A 22,099-nucleotide genomic window follows, 5' to 3' on the forward strand; every position below is an offset into this window, starting at 1 on the left:
TATGAAAGACCACTAAATATGGAATTGGGGAATCCTGTATTTTTTGTCTTGTTGGCATCTATATAGTTTGCTTTGTTTACAGTTGAAAAAGTAGCTTATGTTGATGCCACAGCCCAGACACTCTATCAGGAATCTGAACGTTAAGTAGGGTTATTTCTGTACTGCACATCATAATCAACAGATTCTGCTGAGAATTTCATTTAAAATTCTGTTGATGTGCAAGCCATAATAACAGAACTCATTTGGTCAATTTTATTGGCTCTGTAGGGCTAACGCTAGTCATACTAAAGCAAGCTGTGTTGGTTCAATACAATTGGTAGTCTTCCATTTTGAAAATAACTTTGGTAAAATAGTAGTAATCCTGATTTAAGTGCAAAATCTTCACCTCATGTTGCAGACATATTGCAAACTTTGGGCACTACTAAAATGAACCAAAATTTAATACATTAAAAATATTGTTCCAAAACGTACACATTTACCACACAGTAATTTTTCAAATACCAAACTGAACTACAGAACTTCTTGTTAGAAAGAAATCCATAACAGTAGTTTTAGTGTAATCTAACAAACCACATGAAGACCAGTGCCAGCCCTTTCCAAAGCCATTAAGTAGCAATATTCATTGGAGATTACAACCTGGAAAAAGGTGGTTTAAATGCTCACACTGAATAGGCCAATAATTGATTGGAAAAAAAGTTTTATTAAAAAAAATTCCCCTTCTACCTCAAACAAATTAATTTTTAAGTTCTGTACTATGAGATTATGTTTCAAAAATGAAGATAGTACAGTATTAATTTCTGAAGACTGTATACATTGTAAAATATCCCAGAATTCCACACAAACTTAGACTGTGCAAACAGATATAGCAAGTATTTCAGATGTCGTTTATTTGGTCCATGAGATGTACAGTATAGTAATAGTATTTGAGTTTTACAAAACAGCAAATATAAATAACCTGAAACTGTAACAATACACAAAATTTGCTTCTTACATTGACATATCAGGCAGTACGTGCTGAAAAACTTGAGTAAATTAACATTGTTTTACAGTAATGTACACAGTGCCAGCTGATGTTTAAGATCAGAGAGTTTAAACATAGCACTTCTTATTTCTGTTTTTAAAGAATCTGCTATCTCAAATTAGTTGAGGGTGTGAAAAATGGTTAGATCTAGGCTAAAAATATTTTTTGTCTAGCGAAAATAAAAATCTAATATTTATAAATCTGGGTTTCAAATGATGACCCTTTACTAAACGAGTAGTTTTTTGTCCTAATGAATTATATCTAAACATATTTACATAAAAATAACATGCTTTGTTTTCATGACTGTTTAAGCAAATACTTATGTTTAAGTATTTATAAACTAAGTTTCTACTACATTTAATATAGGATATTGGAAAACTTCTAAGATTCTATTGAAACGAGTGCTTTATCATCAAGAGGAATGGACACAAATTCTGTAAGCCAGTGGTGTGATTCTCCCTGGGAACAAAGGCCATAAAAATAGTCTAGTTCTGGACATTTAACACACCCCAAAGTAATATCTTATTGTATTACATTATCTATATCGTTCTATCGTTGCACTCAGTCTAGTGCTATTATGTCATCTTGCTCTTCTGTCTGGTCTGTACGCATTCTCTTTGTACTGACATGCTCTCTATCTTCTAGTTTTCTCTTGCGGTTTTTATTTTCCATACCATCATCAGTATTGCTCGAAGGACCTTCATCATCAGAGTCAACAATCAATACATCATCTTGATCTGGAGCTAAAAAAAAATAATCAATTGGTATACTCTAAAAACTGACTATTTCATTTAGCACAAAAATAGAAAAATGCTTTCAATGCAAAAATGCACTGATTGTTTTTTGATAAGCCATTCCCACCCTTGAACGTCTAATACTTTTTTTGTTGGGATGGGTTAATTGGCAAGATCTTTGTGCACATGCAAAGTCAGTATGAAATGCACATATGCCCTATGTGCAGGTGTTTTAAGTCAAGAATAATTACACACTTGAGTCCCAGTCCATCTTCAACTTTTACCCTTAACGAATAATTAGAACTTCTATTAACAGTCATATTCCATAAGAGAGAAAAAGAACCAGGAATAGAGAAAAAGAATAGACGGGAAGCTGTGTTAACAAAGGGCTAACAGATGACAATGGAAGATGTAAAGAGAACAGAAAGGATACATGAGAAAAGTAGATTTACCTTTTAAGAACCCTGTTTTTTATATGAATATACTGTAGAAACTTTTTTCGAAGTATTTATACAAATTGTCTCTATCTAAATTTGAAATAATCCTGACCATACTCTAATGCTTATTCTCACTTTAGAAAAAGTAATAAATTAAGTGGCATGGGAAAGTGATCACTTTTTTGCATATATATTTTGGGTAGAACCACGAAAGTCATATGAACTTCCCAAAAAACTATAAAACAGAATACACATATAATAATTTCTACACAAAACAAGCTTTCAGTTTCATATAATCTGTGCTTCTGTGCCACCTCTGAGTGCATAGTAGGAAGTTTCAAATATCTTAACTCAAATTTTAGAGTCCCATATCCATTTGAGTTATTTCTTAAACTATTTAGGATACCTTCAGACAGAGAGACATTCTAGAACTGCAGGAGAAGGTATGGATATTTTTCTGGTTAGCAAATACTGCTTTCACCGCGCTTTGCTTAGAGTGCCTCCTTTTTCCCAGTGTGTCCTAGTGTCCAAAACACTGGACTTGGTTTTATACCCAGCCCTGGTACTGTCCTACTGGCTGACTTTGGGCAAACCACATTCCTCCCAGTGCCTCAGTTCCCCCATCTGTAAAATGGGGATAATACAACTGCTTTGAGATCTGCTGATGAAAATTTAAAAATTTAATAAAATTTAAGAGCTAGATATTATTAGTGTGTGTGTATATCTATCTATATAATTGATTTTTTTGATCAAACTACCACCAGCATCAACCAGTTCAAAAGCTGCAACACAGGAAGTATTTGCTTTGAGTGGGTTCATAAAAATAATTTTATTTATTCACCAACATACAGTATGACATGATGAGTCTATTTTACACAATCATTGCAAATGACACTCTAGTCCTTTAACTGCTCTATGCCTGCAAAATCCTTTGCCGTTAAACAACATCTTCCTTATAAGAAAAACTATTCAAGTAGTTCAGATTTTTAAAAGTTTACATTTAAGATAAAATATTAACATTTTTAATGATAATCTCAAAGGTGCATTTTTTACTATTTATATATTATATACACATAAGATGGCTTCATAATAGGTATCTTGGTCCCCACTGCCATTTCACATTAGAAACACTGACTTAGCTTTAAGTCATCATGTAAAGGACACTTATTTTATGTTTTAATTGTAGTGCACAATCAAACAGGTAGGTTTCTAGAAAAAGGAGCTTTTAATTCAATCGCATAAGTATTCTTTACCTGTTGAAGTTGATGGCTGTGCTCCATCATCACTACCATTGGTAATGTTCTTAGAAATTGGTTCTGATGGTTTGGGGCCAACTTTTTCAGGACCATCTCCAACAACTTCAAATTCTACATCTTTTTCAAGATCTTCACTGTGGAAAAACCCATAAACTTTTAACCAAACATGTAAGCATCCACATTGATCTTTTCATAAACAAAACCACATATCTGACTCCACTACTAAGAGAGCAACATGTAATTATCACAATGATAATAAACAGAAAAGCTGTTCAAGCTCCCTCCTGACTGACATGCTTTTTGTATTCACATACACACCTTGCTTCAATGGCCTGTCTGAGAATGCCTCTTCAAATAACAACACCGCTGAGGGAAATAGTCATTTGAACTTTTTTTCCCCTCTCAGTTTCCTTCAATTTAAATGCCCATTTTCTGTGTTCATCACAAATGCTGAGTGAATTAATCTATTTTATAAGAATGTAAATCATTTACTCAGCTTCCCCACCACATAATTATGTTTACCTTAGTTCTAAAAGCATTCTATACAGGTAAAAAAACAGGCCAAGATTTTCAACTGACTACTGAGTTTGAGCACCAAACATGCAACCCCTTATTCTGATCACAGGTAGTTAAGTAGTCAAGCAATCTTCCATGTAATTAGTAGTTTTTGATATGATAGTCCAGAAAGCTATAACTCTTTTCTCCTTTGAGATTCCACCAACTGTACTTATTTTGCAAATACACTGCATTCTTGTTTGTGGATCATAAAATTGTTTAATTAAACTAAGATCTCTCCAAGTTCCTTTTCTTGCAGTAAAATTGTCAATTATTTCAATCCAACAGTAAGACAAATGTTCCCAAAGTCTTCCTATGTTTTTAGTCATTTAATGTTTTAAACTTGTGTGTTTAAAATTCTCTTTAGAACAATTCCATAGAATATATATTATATATAAGAAAACAAATGTTCCAAAATCCTTACCTATGAAGCACATTGATTAACAGCGTATAGTCCTGCAGGAAATCATCTGCTTGTAGCCGAGTGCCATTCCGAATTCCAAATTCTGATAACTTCCTGTGGTTATTTGCTACGAAAATAGTGAAATATTTTACAGAATTTATTTTTACAAAAATTATGGTAAGAACTAGAATTAGTACTAGTACTTCAATGAGTAGGAGTTTGCTTTTTAAAACAAATACTTCACTGTAAGAAAACGAGACTGGTAAGGTACATTTGATTTCTTTAAATAAAATGTTACCTACATTATAAAATAATTCAAAAAGGTACAAACATACATTAAAGTTTTATAGGTAGAGTTTAAAGCATAAAGCCAGAAGATTCAGAGTCTTCTTATTCATTTTCACCCCATTTTTATATACACACTGTAACCCTTATGATCTTTCCAATACCTTGGCAAAACAGAAGCATAAAGGAACTGAGAAACATTTTGATTCCATTTCCTGATTGCTCTGCATCCAACTTAACCCTTAATATCTTTTAATATATTTGTGCATAACTTTTGGGGAGGTTTTTGTTTTATACACAGGATTACTAATAAAAAGGTTCAAACAACACTATCCTAAGCCATCTGGACTTAATGCAGTTTCAAACGAACCAGAACGCTAGTATGGACATACCTTCTGTTTCTCCCTCCTCTGAAGATATGAGAATAGTCCCTTTTCCATCATCTATCTGTACATCTGGTGCTACCATAGCAAATTTTTCTTTCACTATCTGAAAGGATAAAAATGACAAATATCCAACACTCTATTTTAAGATCAATAATTTCTTCTTCTTGAGGCATTTGCATTTAAAGCCTATTAAAAATTCATTTGATCAAATTAAATTCCTCCACCATAACTGGAATCTCAAGACCCAGTCAATACAAGAAACGTCTACAGTATGTAACTGGGGCCCTCTCTTTTAGTTTTTTTTTAAATCTAATTTTAAGATACTCAACAAGAGACAGGATGTTATAATGGATTTTATTACTTTCACTGAAAATTTACAAAATTCAAACATTCCTATACAATGACAGTATTGTATAAGCAGCTCTTTGGGGTAGGATTTAACAAGTCATTTTTAATAATCTGAAGTATTACTAGCAATACAGTTAGGGAATTTAATTTCATTTTCTATTTAACAAAATTAATCTCTGAAACTGACATGTGTCTTTAGACTTCCCTTACAGATTTTAAAATGCAAATTAAAAAGTATATTTAATTAGTTTGTGTTCCCCTTTCTCCTCTTAGTACCATAATTGCTAACTTCAACATACCTTAATAAAAAAGGTTAAAATATCAACAGAATTTTGTAGTACAATAAGGGTACTTAACCTCAGATTTAAATTAAAAAAAAATGCAAAGGCTAAGTAAAAAATGACATTTAAGGTTTCAGAGTCTTTACCTTATCCTGTAATGTCAACACAGTAACCTTGTGTACATTAAGTTTCACTGTCACTTCTGGTTTACTTGCACACACATAGCAACTGGGATTTGGAGGATCCAAGGAACAAGGAACAAGTAGCTTCTTTCTTGGGTTTGGTTGTTTGTTTAGAAAAATCTTTGAGGAAGAAGAGGGCAAAAAATTAGGGTCAAATATATAATGAATAACTTAAAAACAAAAGCAAAAATGTTATCTCACTTACCGTCCTACAATGCTCTATTTTTCCTGATAAAATCTTCAAACCCTCCAGCACTATCAAACCAGCTATCACTGCATTAGTTGTAGCTATAGCAGGGATTATATTTCCTGCCATTGCTGCAAAAAATAAAAAAAAAGCAAAAACAGATATTTTTTTCCAGTGCATGAATCTTTAAAAGAGTGCTAGAGAAAAATACTTCATTTAATGAAGTCATTATTAATTTTATTCTTACACTTGATATCAAATCTGCTCTTCATATTCATACTGAAAATGTACATCCTGAGGTTTGCAGCAGAAGTAACAAAATCCATTGCAGATGGGTCATCCTGCCAACAAGTTTAACAAACATTGTAGAATACATTTTAAATTGGAAGAAATGTTTGCAAAATTCTATTACCATAAATACAGACAATTTGAGAGATCTTGTACAAAACTCAGTAATTCAAATTGATGCATTTCTTCTTTCAGATAGTATTATGTTTCAACTTTTAGGCAGTGTGGTACTTTAAACAAATATAAATACTAAGTATTTTCATTTTGTAAATGTATTTACATAATGCTTTAAATGTTCAAAGCAAGTTCTAGACACTAATCCTCACAACATCCCTGAAAGTAGGTGAATGGCTTATCTCCAATAACAGATAGGAAAACTGAGAAAGGACAGATGAGGTGACTTGCGCAGGGCTACAAAGCAGGTCAGCAACAGAGCCAGGATTAGAATTCAGAACCTCCTAATTTCCAAATCTGTGACCATTCTTCTATCACACTGGCATCCAATGAAAAAATAAAAGTATCTTTAAGTGAAGATCCTGATGGTATGATGATGCATAGTAGCTTGCAGGATTAGCGCTTTAGTGGGATTTTTTTAAAAAATGTATTAATAATATTAAGACTTTATATTACCTATTACTAATTTGACATCTTAACTGTTTTTTTTTTAAATCTGTGTTTATATTTTATTATATGTTGTGTAGTTGTAGCCATGTCAGACCCATGATATTAGAGAGACAAGGTCAGTGAAGTCATATCTTTTATTTTGTCTTTTTGTATTATATTGACATTATTGGATTCACTGATAATTCAGTTTGAAATCTGACTCTTCTTATATGTTGTTTCTATAAACAACTCTTTGTTCCAACCACATTTTTTTTCAGAAATGGCAGTACAACAATCCAGATCTTTTACTATACAAGTGTACTGCAGAAAGACTATTGTCCGGCTATGCCAAAAAGAGGACATGAGACACTGGATGTGGTTTAATTAGGCTGTAATTTATTCCTAAATGTCTGGAAGTACCGAAAAAAAGTGTACAGTGCAGGTAATTCCCAAATGAAGTACATATACCTGGGGGGTACAGGGCTGCTGTCCACATTCCCACTTTACCCATCCTGGCTCAAGGCCAACCCACTGCTATGATCTTGCCTCCTCCTCCTGAATAGGGAGTGGGGGACTATAAAAGATTTACTCCCTGTTGTACCAGTCACAAGAGTCCTGAACCCCTGCCCCTGTTTCCGCTCCTTTAAGGAGTACCTCCTTTAAGTCCCTTACCAATTTTATCTGATCACTGCATCCCTTCCCTATGGAGTACGTGCATGAGACAACTGCCCCAAGTTTACATAATGAGTTGCAACATCACAGCCTAATCCCTGCTAACTTTTTTTTGCCCCCAACCAGCTTTGGTGAAGGCAAAAAAATAAATATATCCCCCTTGGCTAGGCCAATCTGCGTGGACATAAATAGTCCCTCCTTTCTTCCAGTCACCTGGGGAGGATGGTTAACATCCCCACACTGACCTGACATGAAGCTGCCTCTGGCCTTTTCTGATAAGCCAGACAATGGCCCCCACTGCTTAAAGTGTGGCGAGGTCATTTAAAAAAGAAACTCTCCGCTGTTCATTTCTACTCAGATAGCCAGAGCTCACAGACAAGATCACATTATTTCTGATGTTCAGACAATGGCCAGATCAACTCTTCTGTTCCTCACTTTTCTTTAACAAAGTTTCATAATATATCAGATGTCTATGGTTAGAGTTTTGCACTAGCTTTACACAGTAATGGGTTCCATCCTTACACCTCTGTGTAAGGGCCTATACTGGAGAGGAATTAAATGGATATGACTAATAAATTCAGTACCTTCCATTGTTGTTTCAAGTGCTGTTGTAGCCGTGTTGGTCCCAGGATATGAGAAACACAAGGTGGGTGAGGTAATATCTTTTACTGAATCAACTTCTGTTCGTAGACTGGACAAGCTTGGTAGAAACTTGAAAGCTTGTCCCTTACACCAACAGAAGTTGGTCCAATAAAAGGTATTACCATATCTCTCTTCTGACTAACAAAGTAAAATTATTTTAAAAGCCACAACTAGAAGTGGCAAAACTGCTCCACACTGCTCTAGCAGATGTGTCAACTTTTAAAAGTGCAGTAACTCCTCACTTAACCTTGTAGTTATGTTCCTGAAAAATGCGACTTTAAGCGAAATGATGTTAAGCAAATCCAATTTCCCCATAAGAATTAATATAAATGAGTGGGTTAGGTTCCAGGGAAATTTTTTTCACCAGACAAAAGACTATATTATATACATATATACACACACACAGTAGAAGCTTTAAACAATTTAATATTGGTACACAGTGATGATGATCGTGAAGCTTGGTTGAGGTGGAGGAATCAGAGGGTGGGATATTTCCCTTACTGCTAAATGATGAACTAGCAATTAGCTGAGCCCTCAAGGGTTAACTTTCTCATTCTACAAGGCAGCAGGAATGGAGGGAGGCGGTATGTGTGAGAGAGAGAGATATGCGCATTTCCCCTTTTAAGTACACTGACTTGTTAATTAGATCAGCTTGCTGAGACCAGATGCTGCAAGCTCCCTCCTTCCTGAGCCCTGGTGTGTCCCCTCTGCTCTATGGAAGATGGGGTAAGTGGGGTGCAGGAGCAGGGGAAGGGGGACACCCTGACATTAGCCTCCCTCTTCCTTCCCTCCCCCCCCCGCACAGCAAGCAGGAGTCTTGGGGAGCAGCTCCAAGGCAGAGGGCAAGAGCAGCACATGGCAGTGGGGAGAGGGCAGCTGCAATTGCTAGCCTGCTGGGTGGCTGCAGCACAGGGAACTTAGGGGAGGGGGAGCTGATAGAAGGGCTGCCGGTCCACCCTGGTTACAAGCCCCCACCAGCTAGCTGCAACGGGCTGCTCTTCCTGCAAGCAGTAGACAAAGCAGGCAGCTGCCAAAGACATTAGACGGGAGCATTGAGCAACTTTAAACAAGCATGTTCCCTAATCGATCAGCAAAACAAAACAACATTAACCGGGACGACTTTAAGTGAGGAGTTACTGTAATTATTTTACTTCCAAATATTTGATTCTTCTGCTTAATGTGTGACCATGGGTAAATCCATTGCTCTTTTATATCTGCCTCCCCATTCAGGAGGGAGGGGGCAAGGCCCTAGCAGCGGGTTGGCTGTGGACCAGGATGGGTAAAGTGGACAGCAGCCCTGCACTCCCCCCAAATATACGTATTTTATAACGGAATTACCTGCACTGTACAATTTTATCTGCCAGACTGTTTTAACTATTGTTGTACATATCTGTTAAAGGCTAAGTACAAATAGGCATTCACATGAATAGCCAGATCTATTTTTTGTTCCTAGAAGTACTGCTCTACAATCAAATAAAGCCTTTAATAATTGATTAGCATGTTTACTTAGCATATGACCAGTTCTTATACATCTTCTGAACTAACCTTATCCCATATAAGCTCAGCTCCATCACCTTTTTCAGCTAGGTGAACTCTTAGAGTTTCAACACTCTTTGAAAACAGACGTGCATAGCTCTTGACATCTAGAACCTGTTGGTCTTTCAGGCCTAAAGAGGAGTCATTCTGTTGATCAGACATGTTTTTCTCTTCAAAATGAAAGAAAAAGAAGTTAAGATTACAAATATTTAGGAATTTCATAGAAGTCTTCTTAAAGATGTCAGATTTGCCAATTTTAGTAAAATTGTACTCCATTTAGAAAACATGCAATTACAAACCACAAACTAGAGTGATTGAAATAACTTATAACAAATCTGCACTTACTTCTGCATTTTCAAAAGCTAAATTGTAGTATATTCATATCAGTAAGACTGCTGAAAACTCAAAATTGCTGTAACTAATACAAACACAGAAGGGAGTCCGAAGACAATCTCAGTATGAGACATTTTTATTGTCAAGAATGAAGTATACTTTAAACAACACTTGATTGTTACAGCTGAGGATATATCAGTGTATTCTATGAGGCTTCACCTGAAGACGTGACATACAGTTTTTTAAAATGAGAACTACAGAATTGTGTACTTAAAACCTGAAATAGCAAATGCAAGTCAAATTTAGAAAGGCATTTTCATTCTCCATAGAAACAGCAAATCTTCAAAGAATTAAATAATGTCAAAATCAATATTTTTAAATAGTTACAATGATATGTGAAGTGCATACAGTTTTATATGGTTGAATTCTTAAGTATACCATGCAAGAACAAACAAAAAATGAAAGAGAAAAAAAAAAAAAGGAAAAAAGATTACCTTGATTCTGTACTTCAGTCCAGTCCAATGGTACAGGAGGTTTCCTTTTTTTCCACAGTTTATCCATTGTCAACAGATATCTAATATCATCTTTGAAAAGCTACAAAACAATATGAAAAATGAAAAGCAAAGTAAAGATATGTATCTTGTTTTACTTCATTTTTAAATCTACTTTAAGATTAAGAGTTTGTGTTTCTCTACCAGAGAGCACTTTCAGCCACAGTGATTACAATTATATAACAATTCCCCTCCTTCAAGAAGGCACAAAGGGGAAATAGATATTGAAAAGGTACTCTTAAAACATTAACTATTTTATGTAAAATAGAAATAAGCTGTGCTTAGCACCCAAAATATTTTATCATCCATGAAGTGTCAAGGGAATAGTGATACCACACAAACACACACTGAAGTAGTCATTGCAAGTATGGGCACGTGTGCTGAAGGGCATTTTTACCTATATGTCAACTTAAATAGTTGTCTAATTCTAAGGACCATGGTAACAGCCTGCACTGCTTAACATCACAGTCCTTATCATGCCTGTTCCTAACTTCTGTCCACTAGGTACAACCGTTTGGAGAGGGACTCTAAAACAGCATCTACATCTCTGTTCCTGGGACTGGTTGCACCCAGAGCACAAAGGAGAACCTTCCCATAAGCAGACGCCAGTCTGAGTATGTCAGAGGGGCTCCCACAGAGCTCAGAAATAGTTTTTGAATTTTTCCTCTTTAAAAATAACTAAATCAGCTGTAAATTTAACTACCATTTAGTCATTACTCTGGTGGAACAGAGGCAGCTGGTAACTGTCCCTCCACTGAAGCACAGGGAGAAGAGTATACATGGTAGGACCACAATGCTACAACAAAAACTACTGTCAGGGTATGTCTTCACTACCAACATTAAAGCGCTGCCACGGCAGCGCTTTAACGTGGCTTTGTAGTCGCTGCTGTAAAAAAACCCACCCTCACAAGGGAAGTAGCTCCCAGCGCTGGTGCACTGTCTACACTGCCACTTTACAGCGCTGAAACTCGCATCACTCAGGGGGGTGTTTTTTCACATCCCTGAGTGAGAAAGTTTCAGCGCTGTTAAGTGGCAGTGTAGACAAGGCCTCAGTGTCATATCAGGATTATTATTTTTCTTAAATAATCAGATTTGACTGCTAACTTAAAGCATCCAAGTTGTAAAATTTCGCTTAAGTTTATAATAATGCACACACTTCAAACAAAAATATATATTGGGAGCAAAACTACTACCTTAGTGAAAAGTTTAACTGGATCATATCCAGTTGATTTAGCCCATTCCTTAGTTGAAACACGTTTAATATCACCATCTTCATTAGATGCTCTTGCTCTGGCTTCTGCTTCTGTTGGCTCCCCTATAAAATAAAAGGTTGATTATGTTTTTGAATTTAAAAAAAGCAAGTTGTGACCCAAAATATTTTTCATCGTGGATAAACTAAAGCTATCCAGGGAATAGAACTGAACATTCACCTGTCTTTGAAGTATTCAGAGGTTTTTTCCCTCTGCAATCCGTTGGCCTATCAGAGAATCCAAAAGGAGAAGGGAAAGTAGACAGTTCTCAGGATTGTCTCTTAATAGACTAATATTAAATTGAATATCATACAACTAGCTGTAAAACTGAATAGGACATTTTTATTAACACAACTGATATACAATGAAGTGACTGATTTATGTCACTCACAGGCAGCTTCAGGATCAGCTCTGTCAGGGGATACTTCCTGATCAGCATCTTCTTCACCAAACAACTGACTATGTATTTAAAAAACAAAACACAAGATTATCACAAGATAATTGTTAAGTAAGTAGTTACTTATTTATACCTGTTTTTTTAAAGCCTGTCATAAAAAATTAGTGATAGATGCTTTAATTATCCCAGTCTATTCTACTTGACCATCACAGCTGTGTTAAATCTAGTATTTATATTCTGAGAAGCCACCACAGCAGGGGTAGGCAAACTATGGCCCGCAAGCCATTTTAAGCCAGCCCGTGAGCTCCCGCTGGGGAGCAGGGTCTGGGGCTTGCCCCACTCCGGTGCTCCAGCCGGAGAGCAGGATTGGGGGCCGCACCATGAGGCTCCCAGAAGCCGTGGCATGGCCCCTGTCCAGCTCCTACGGGAGCTGCAGGGGCGGTGCCTGCAGACGGGGCAGCGGGCAGCTGCCTGGCCACACCTCCGCACAAGAGCCGGAGAAGGGACATGCTGCTGCTTCTGGGAGCTGCTTGAGGTAAGCCTGAACCCCTGAGCCTCTCCCCACACCCCAACCTCCTGCCCCAGCTCTGATCCCCCTCCCGCCTTCGGTCCCAACCCAGAGCACTCTCCTACACCCCAAACTACTCATCCCCAGCCCCAGCCAGAGCCCAACCCCTCCCCCCCGCCCTAGCCGGGAGCCCCCGCCCGCACCCTGAACTAATTTCTGGCCCCATCCCAGAGCCTTCACCCCCTCCCGCACCCCAAGCCCAATTATGTGATCATTCATGGCGCACCATACAATTTCTATTCCCCGATGTGGCCCTTGGGCCAAAAAGTTTGCCCACCCCTGCGCCATTTCTCAGCGCTTCTATAGCATGGAAGTGAGATGTATATACCAAATTTATTTGGACCCCAAAAATGATGCACAAAATATTCTGAAAGGGAAGCATACTTTGATAAAAGAACAGACTAATTAAAAGTCAGCCATACACAGTGTGACAGTCGGTACCCCATATTCATTCCTTTTTCAAAACTATGACAAATTTTGCACAAAGTATGCCTCACGAGGTATCATTTGAAAACTCATAATTTGCTGATCATTATTGTCCAAGTACAATATGTGTGCCAACATTGTATATAAAGTTATAAGATTCTACTGAATGATGTTACTAAGCCATTTTCCAAATCTGGGGAAGCAGTCACAAACCAATTCCTCAGAGACAAAAGGCAAACTGGCGCCTCAGCCAGGTGTCAACAAAATCAAATAGACCATCACCTGGTTAAATGGCCATTCTTTGGCAGGCAAAAGGGTGAGAGTGAGAAATTTACATGTTGGTAAAGGAACAACTAGAGGTTCCTGTCCCCACAGACTCTCTCTCTCCTGAATCTCAGCTGGAGATGATTCTCAAAGAGGAGGAAAATGATAAGAATGAGGAACAGATGCCGCAAGTTGTTCCTTTCTCTTTCCCCACAGCAACCACAACACCTGAGGAATAAAAAAAACAGCTTTGGACTGAGGGGGGAATCCTGTCTGAAAGGAATTCTGCCAGTAAGACTGCCAGAACATGTGGTGTGGGGGGGAATCCTGTCTGAAAGGAATTCTGCCAGTAAGACTGCCAGAACATGTGGTGAGAGACACCTTTTGATTTGAATTCACTTACCTTGTTAAGTTAGGTATTAGTTTTGTTTTTACCTTTTATTTCTTTGTAAACAATTCTGACTTTTATGCCTCATTACTTGTAGTTACTTAAAATATTTATTTCTATAATTAATAAACTTGTTTTATTATTTTATCTAAACCAGTATGTTTGAAGTGTTCAGGAAACTTCATTTGGGATAACAAGATTTGTGCATTTCATTTTCTGTTAATGAAATGATGGACTTTATATGAGCTTGTGTTGTCCAGGAGAGGGCACACTTCTGGGGAAAGTCTGGAACTGGGAAATTGCTGGTGTTGCTCTGAAGTGTAATTCAAGAGCGGCTGGCCATAGCACTCATACAATATAGCTGGGAGTAATTTACATGCTGGAGGCTGTGTGTGGGCAGACCAGGAGTGATTGCTCTCACAGCGAAGCAGGGTAAAAGGCACCCAGGCTGGAGAATTGAGGGGACACAGCTGTTAAACAGTTCAGATTGTACCCTGGGTAATGTCACACACAGTTATAGGGCAAGAAAACAAAATGCCCATAGTCTGCACTTCTATAGAGCTGATATAAAGTGAAGAATGGAATTCCAAATGGAATGTTCTTACAAACATGGACTGAGACATTAACTAGCCTCATCCTGCAGTAGAGCTATTTATCTTTCCCATGAACAGAAAAATTCCAGAATAAAAAAGTTCATCTCATGGCAATTTTGTTTTAAGGCTGCATGACCTAACCTCTTGAAGGAACACCAAGACCTATGACTGGGAACTTATATTTGAAACAAACGGCAAGAAACTATCAAAAACCACCTCTATCTCTTTATTCTGGCTCAACAGGAAGCTAGACTCATCTATCATGTAATGCAGTTTATAATTGAAAACAAACTAAGGCACAGGAGTTAGTATTCGTTGCCTTTCAAATGTCTGTCAAGAGGGTACTGTCTTTAATACATTTCCCTCAAAGCTTATGATCTTTACTGCTATCAACCAGTCAACATGAAAGGAAGAGAAAATTTTTGTAATAATAAATCTCCAGCTCAGAAATTTAGTCCTGAGGTCATACTGAGATCTTGCAAGTAACATCTAATCTTAAATTATGTTCTTTTCAGCAAGACAACACAAAGCTAAATGGCACCGTTGTTTCCTAAATGGAAACAAATGAGCTGTAAAGCCAAGTTTCTCTTAAATTACCTCCTCATTTATATAACTCCAACAATACTGTGTCTATCCCTTTTATTTATACTGAAGTAAGCTGATGCCTCTAAAAAGGCAGCAAATTTCTTCAATCAATAAAGTAATTATGGTAGCAAATATGCCTTGGCTTCCCACAAAACACGATTTATAATGAAGCAATAGGCAAACACACCTCCAATCAACTCATATCAATGTGCCTGAGAAATTTTTTTGCCAGTTTCTCTTTGTGATACTAGAATATCAGTCTGTTTTTAGAGTCTGTTCTATCATTACGTGAAACAGATTGGGCAAGTTATCAGTAGGTTTTCAGTGCATTCCTCAAAAGTGGTAGAAGTTTGGAAAAGAAAAAAGGATACAGTAAAGTAATTTTTAATTTGCCTATTTTAATTTTTTTGTTGCTGGAGATACATTTAGAAATTAGAAAACAGTGTGCAGTGTGATAGCTATTTTCTTAAAATATGTTTACTTACTTGAACAAATACTTTGCCCACACAATGCAGTGGATAGGTTCTGATGGAGTGTTGCGAATTGTGCAGCCTGGAAAAGTCTTCTGAGTTGGTTTAGGATGACATTCATAACACTCTGTCACTCCCTATAGATTCAGGCAAAGATAACTATTTCCGTAAGTCACACTGTGATGGCTATTGTTATGGTATTCATCATTAAAAAATGACAATGTTAGCAATATCTCGATAAATATAAAGGACATTATCCAGCCTATGCTATCCGAAAGAATCAATGAATCAAACAACAACAAAACATTATACCAACTAACCTTTTTGATAACTGTTACTTGTCCAAGGTAGCCTGCAGTTCCACTTTCTATAAGAGGAACATCAGCAGCCAGACACATCCTGTTCACATGGTTACGTGCAGCTGGAAGAGAAAGCATTCAGGATTAATTTGAATATTAACTAAAAAAGAATGTTTGACTTTGGAAAGGCTGGAGACCAGCCTTCTGCATAATATATATCTGCATCTACCCCTTTTCATTATACACACCACCGTGCCTCTCTCATAACACCAATCTTTCAGTTAGTACAATACATTAACAGCTGTTTTTAATATAGAAACCTCCAACTAAAATGTAGTTATGTATATACATCAAGTGGACCTTCCTACCATGGGGGACACACTTTTAATTCTTAACACTTACTATATACACCGCTGTTCATTTTCAAAGTCCAAACTGTACAAACATGAAGTATACGTTAAAGCCGCCCTAGTGAAGTAGGTAAGCAGTAGCCTCATTTTGCAGGTGGCGAAACAAAGCCAGAGCCTGAGTGACTTACCTGAGGCTGCAAAGAGCATTAATGTCAGAATTTACATCAGATTTCCGTAATTTTTAGCTTCTACACTTTTATGTGCAGTTCACATTTATTTCATCTCAGAAATAAAGCCATAAAAAAGTAGAAACTTCACCTCTGTTATCCAAAGCATTCATAACCAATGTAAACTGCCGGAAGAATTCTACATTATAGTCAGGGCTGTAGAAAAGAAAAAATATTAAAACCATCTTACTAAATGGCTTTTGGTTATTATGGCACAGCAGAAATTCTACACACAAACAATGTAAGCAGAAATGATATCCATGTGATAAATTGCACAGACATAAGCTAAGTTTACCACTCACCTTTAACTACTTCACCTGTCCTCTGCCCAATTTAAAGTCTCATATTCCTCAACCCTGCAGGGCTAGGAATGGGAACATTATACTACTGAAAAGAAGCTATTCCAAGCTTCCCTACTGGACTCAGAAGCCCAAAACAGTGGACTTTAAAGATATGACTTTTTTATTTAAAAATGCTATTAGTTATAAGTTATTTTGGAAGGGTTTTTTTTTTCTAAATTTGGTTTTAATTTCTCTCCGAGATATGGTATTATTACTCAAAGTTCTTAAACACACAGAAACTTTTAGAAATGTTTAGAATAATATACATAGAATATAATAGAATAATATACATACAAACACAATATATGCACAAACAAAATACATAACCACCAACTGTTAAAAATAAAGAACTACTTTTACTGAACAGCATTATTTATTACCTCTCCTATTATTACTGACAATTAGTCTATACAATTGTCTGGTGGAAAATGTCCTTTGTAGTTACACTTAAAAAAAAAAAAATCACACCCATGATCCAAAGCAGGGTGAAAATTCTCCTTTTAAGTTCTGGAGTTGTAGTTAACTCACCAATAGTATTTCCAGAACTGTGCAAATTTCTGCCAATATTGACCATTATAATTCACACAAAAATCTTTTCAGCCACACTGGGGAAGAATGCACTACATATCCCCCAAGTCCCCATTTAATAGCTATGAAAAAACTTGTAATCAGAAAGCACGATGTGCATATAAATTCCACTGTAAAAAGGGGGGGGGAAATGTTAATGTCTGGTAGTGAAAGAGGCAAATTTAATATGCAAAGAATTTTTCCAAATGCTGAAGGGTTTTACAACTAATAAAGGGAAAGCAAAACAAAAAGTGAACTATAAAAATTTATTTGACTGCATCTTTTAATTCGCATTTTAACTTTCTAAATCAAATACTGTAGCGATGTTGATTTAGTAAAAGTTATAACATTAACTATTAACCCGTTTATAACGTTTGTAACCCAATTAGAAAAAAATTCCATATTTTTTTTAAAAGGCAGGGAAAAGGGGCTGATGGGAGAAGAGAAGTATATTCTGGAAAATACATTTAATGGATTTAAAATTTTAGGAATGAAGAAAAAGGGTGAAGCTAATAAAGATTTAAATGCCTGTGTGTCAACAATTAACATTAACACAACGTAAAACGTGGTATTGAAGGAACTGGAAAAACACAAATGAAACGATTAGAATTATTCCAGCTTATGGAAAGATGTATTTTGTACTGTATTGATCTAGTACATTAAAGACGTTAACTGTTAACTAGATTTTTAAATATGGTTAACTGTTGACACACAGAGTTAGGGTCAAATTACGATTTTAAGAGTGTTTCACATGTATAAGAGTAGAATATGCAAATGTATTAATCTCCACGCATGTTATAGTGTCTTCTGGTTTTTAAGAACTCAACATACTTTTAAAAAATATTCAAATTACACATCTATCCATTTAGTACATGAGGCCCAAGCAGAATTCAATGTTCTAGAGCAGTGTTTCTCAATGACCTGTCTGAGGACTGGCGTCGGTCTGACACAGTGTAGGAAGGCAGAAAGCTGGTCCCTGGTATCAAAAAGGCTGAGTAACACTGTTCTAGAAAACTTCCACAACGGTTGAAAAAAGGAGAAATTGGATACAAACATTTGAATAAATATCATTAAAAGAAAATTCATAAGTTCATGCCCAAACTCAAGTCATTCAGTTTGCTGTAGCCTCACATTTATAGCTAATTTTTTCAATATTTAGTAATTTTATAAAATCTCCTCCTTAAAACTGCATGTTATATATATATATGAATGAAATTCCCAATAATAAGAGTATTTAAATAAAATTTAAGACAAACATACTTCATGATACTGTCATGATAAGCTATAATATTAGCTTCTGGGTAAAACTGTAACACGCTTTCCTTGGCAACCTGGAAAAGAACAAACAATTGGTAGTCCAATATTTCTTCCTTACATTCAAGATCCAACAATTCTGCAACATTATGCATTAATACTGGGGTTTAATTTTTTAAAATGAAGAAATACTGTATCAACTAATACTTACTCCATCAATTATTTTAGAAAGCAGAAAAGAATATTACAAGCTATATATGAATCATACATTTTCAACATTGATTCAGTATGTACAATAACTATTTTAACATTACATTCATAATAGGAAAGATGTTTATTATATTCATTAGAAAAAGGTAAGTTTTCAAAATTTTCTCCTTACCTGTGCTTTTGACCTCCCAACATGTTTCTTTTGAAACAAAAACTGCCTGTTTAGGTTGCTGACATCAATAGTATCCAGATCAATCTATAAGTACATAAGAGGCAGCCGTTTCACATTTACAAACTAAACAGATCAAAAGCAGTGTATGTAACATTAAAATAGAGTAGTTCTTCATGCTATCTTCAGAGAGCACAATTTTCAGATCCACTGCAGTTTATCAAGTAAAGTGCAGAAGTGAAAGTTCTTAAATCAATATTAACTCAGTCACATTTCAGGTATGCAGTAGCTTCTATTTCTCTTTTTCCAGATGAATGTGTATCTTAGTATATTTCAGTTTACATCGTGACACAGTAGCCTTCACTACAGTCTAATACAGGGATTACACAAACTAGTTCTGCATATTAAAAACTGATCACATTTGAACTGTTTTGAAAAACTGAGTTAGATGAAAATGCTGACCATAACTTAGCAATCAGTGTAGAGGACTAATCATGTTCAGTGCTGTCACCTAACTTGATCGATCAAAATTATGTTCAACAATAAAATTTTGTTAGACAAACCTGCTGACATCAATGCCTACTCATGCCATGAGGCAGATTAAAAATATATGCCACAAAATATCCAAAATGTGCAACATGCCCAAATTGACACTGTCCTAATTCCTAAGAACCCTTACATTTCATTTTACTGATATTGGACAAAAATAATTTTTGTAAAATAACAAAAGTATTTTGCACAATAATTATAGCTTTGCTCTCATTCTCCTTGTCTATTCCTCAGCCCCTTTCTCCACAGTCAAATTTTGATAACACTCTCAAACTGCTGTCGAAAAGAGAGAGAGAAGAGTAAAGGGAACAAAACTAGGGACCTGATCAAATCCTTACTTATGCTAATAGAGTTGGACAGGGTCCTAAAACAGGCGCACAAGCAAAATACTAAACATGCCAGTGGAAAATTTACCTAGCTTATAACCCTTGATTTTCCAAGGCAGCCACAGCAATCTTTGGAACAAAAGTACTTGATATTTTTTAACAAGAGTCCAGTAATAACAAGGTGAGGAAAACACGAAAAATGCCTCACAATGAATAAAAATGTTGATCTTTTTCTCTTTGCTAGGTTTGGTTCACTGGCACAATATTAATGTTAACTCCATCCGGAACATACTGAAATAAATGGGACTGCTTGTGGAATAACATGGCCATGGGTCTGGAAACCAGTTGCCAAGTATCAAAACGTGATTTCAGATAAAAGTTCCTAATTTGGTTTGTTAAGCACGTTTGGACATGAACAAAACTTCTCAGAACTAAACTTAAAATCTGTGTTTTCCACACATTTTCAAACTTTGTTTATGGCCAAATGCAGACAGGTCAAAACAGTGATGGATATAAAACAGGTGCCTAACATACCTGCTAAATTTATAATTTGCCTTTTTAAAAAAGTTTCTTCACAACTGCATTACATGATAGTAATGAATTAAGAGCTGAAAACCAGGTTTATCTGGAGACATTAATTTTCTGCCCAAAGTTCTAATAGTCTTTTTTTCCCCCCTCTCCTTTTTGCCCCTTCTTCTATACTCCTGTTTAGAGATTAGCATCAGGAAACAAAAGTGAAAGCAACAGCCTGAAGGAAGTATCAGAATTGGACTTTCAAGACTGACAGTTTTACAACTCAGTATCTAAAAATACAATTTCACCACCCACATATTTCGCTTTTAGTGTCACCCAGCAGACAACAGCAGCAGTCTGTTCAAGATATTAACATCTCTACTAAGAGACAGCAAGCATTAAGCAAAAATGAACACCGACGTTTTGTTAAGATTTTAAGGGGGCAGCTGAAAAGAGGCAAACATGATATGCTATTTCCCACATGGGTTTCTGTCTACTAGCTTTCGGAGAAGTGACGCTTCTACTTCGCATGTGACTGTACAATCCCTGTGGGGGGAAGACAGACAGCGGTGCCTTCCCATGCAGATGTTATTAGTGAATTCTCAGAGAACACATGTGAATTCCTGGAGAGCGAGAGATCTCACTCTAGTCTTCAGTATTTTCTGGACAGCCAATCCCTACAGCACGCACAGCGCACACCATCGTTACACTGGGTTTGATATTGGGGGTCCCCGGGCTTGGAACTTTATTTATTTTCTGTCAGGGTTTCTTTTCACACAAGCGGTAAGTACTCCCCATCCGCCCAACGCAGGCCATCCCCCGTCAGCCCTGCCAAGCCAGCTCCCACCTCTCCCCCCCACTGTAACCTCTTCTCCCTCCAGCCCCGGAGGCCCATGCGCAGGGGGCCCTGCGGGGCGGTGCAGCCCCTCCCTAGTGCCTGCAGCTTTGGCGGGTAGGAGCAGTTTGAAAACACACAATGAGGGGGGGAGGGGAGCACGGCGCACACTCCCGGGAGCTGCTGCCCGCCCCCCGCGACCTGCTTCCACCCCCGCAAAGCGGGCCGGGCTCGGCTCCCTCCGATCCGCTTTCCTCAAGCCCGTATCCGCTCCCCGGCCCCGGCCCCCTCTCCCCGCCCGGCGGTCGCTCCGGCCCCGGGCCGCACCACGTCGATGTTGTTGAAGCCGGTGAGCACCAAATCTTTGAGCAGCTCGCAGCCGATGCCGCCGGCTCCCACCACCAGCAGCCGAGCCCCGGACACGGCCTCCGCCAGCTCCCTGCGCAGGGCTCCCGACACCGGCACGGACATGGCGAGGGGGAGGCAGCGCGCGGGCGGGCAGCGATTCCGCGCGTCTCTCCTCAGCGCCGGGCCGCGCTCGGGACAACGACGAGCCGCAGCCCGCACTGAAGCAGCCTCCGCTGCCTGTAACTGTGGCAGCGCCCCCTGCCGGCGGGGAGGAGAACGGGCCGCTCCGAACGCCGATAGCGAACGCGCCTAGCGTGGCTTGACGCCAAGTGGCGACAGCGGCGGGTGGAGACGCAGAAGAGCCGGGTTCAGTTTCTGTCTTGTACACAAGTCTACTCTAGCGAAGAGCTCAGAAAAATGGCTCCTGGTGGGCTTGGGTCACGTGCTGTTGAGGGCGACAACGGCTTCCG

At 37.6% G+C, this 22,099-nt stretch overlaps 1 protein-coding gene across 1 annotated transcript; it reads right to left on the minus strand.

Annotated features, from left to right (window-relative positions):
* Positions 1-863: 863 nt before the first annotated feature.
* UBA2 (ubiquitin like modifier activating enzyme 2) lies at positions 864-22,054 on the minus strand. Its single transcript, XM_008167019.4, has 17 exons — positions 21,609-22,054; positions 19,062-19,145; positions 18,686-18,756; positions 16,609-16,673; positions 15,962-16,062; positions 15,657-15,778; positions 12,342-12,409; positions 11,894-12,015; positions 10,644-10,743; positions 9,826-9,986; positions 6,323-6,416; positions 6,094-6,206; positions 5,853-6,008; positions 5,084-5,180; positions 4,428-4,533; positions 3,446-3,582; positions 864-1,764 (listed from the first exon to the last, which is right to left on the minus strand). Exons 1-17 carry the CDS (start codon positions 21,750-21,752, stop codon positions 1,583-1,585), a joined length of 1,923 nt encoding a protein of 640 aa, XP_008165241.1. The 5' UTR covers positions 21,753-22,054; the 3' UTR covers positions 864-1,582.
* Positions 22,055-22,099: the final 45 nt, after the last annotated feature.

The sequence above is a fragment of the Chrysemys picta genome, chromosome 14, assembly GCF_011386835.1.
Source record: "Chrysemys picta bellii isolate R12L10 chromosome 14, ASM1138683v2, whole genome shotgun sequence".
Taxonomy (NCBI): Eukaryota; Metazoa; Chordata; order Testudines; family Emydidae; genus Chrysemys; species Chrysemys picta.

Bases quoted from the DNA above. Each gene is read 5' to 3' on its own strand.
- UBA2 (XM_008167019.4), bottom strand. From the start codon at position 21,752: ATGTCCGTGCCGGTGTCGGGAGCCCTGCGCAGGGAGCTGGCGGAGGCC. The intron at 16,674-18,685 runs GTATGTTTGTCT...TCTTTTCTACAG, and splicing joins TATCATGACAGTATCATGAA to CCCTGACTATAATGTAGAAT. The intron at 10,744-11,893 runs GTAGTAGTTTTG...ATTGTTTTGTAG, and splicing joins CAGTTAAACTTTTCACTAAG to CTTTTCAAAGATGATATTAG.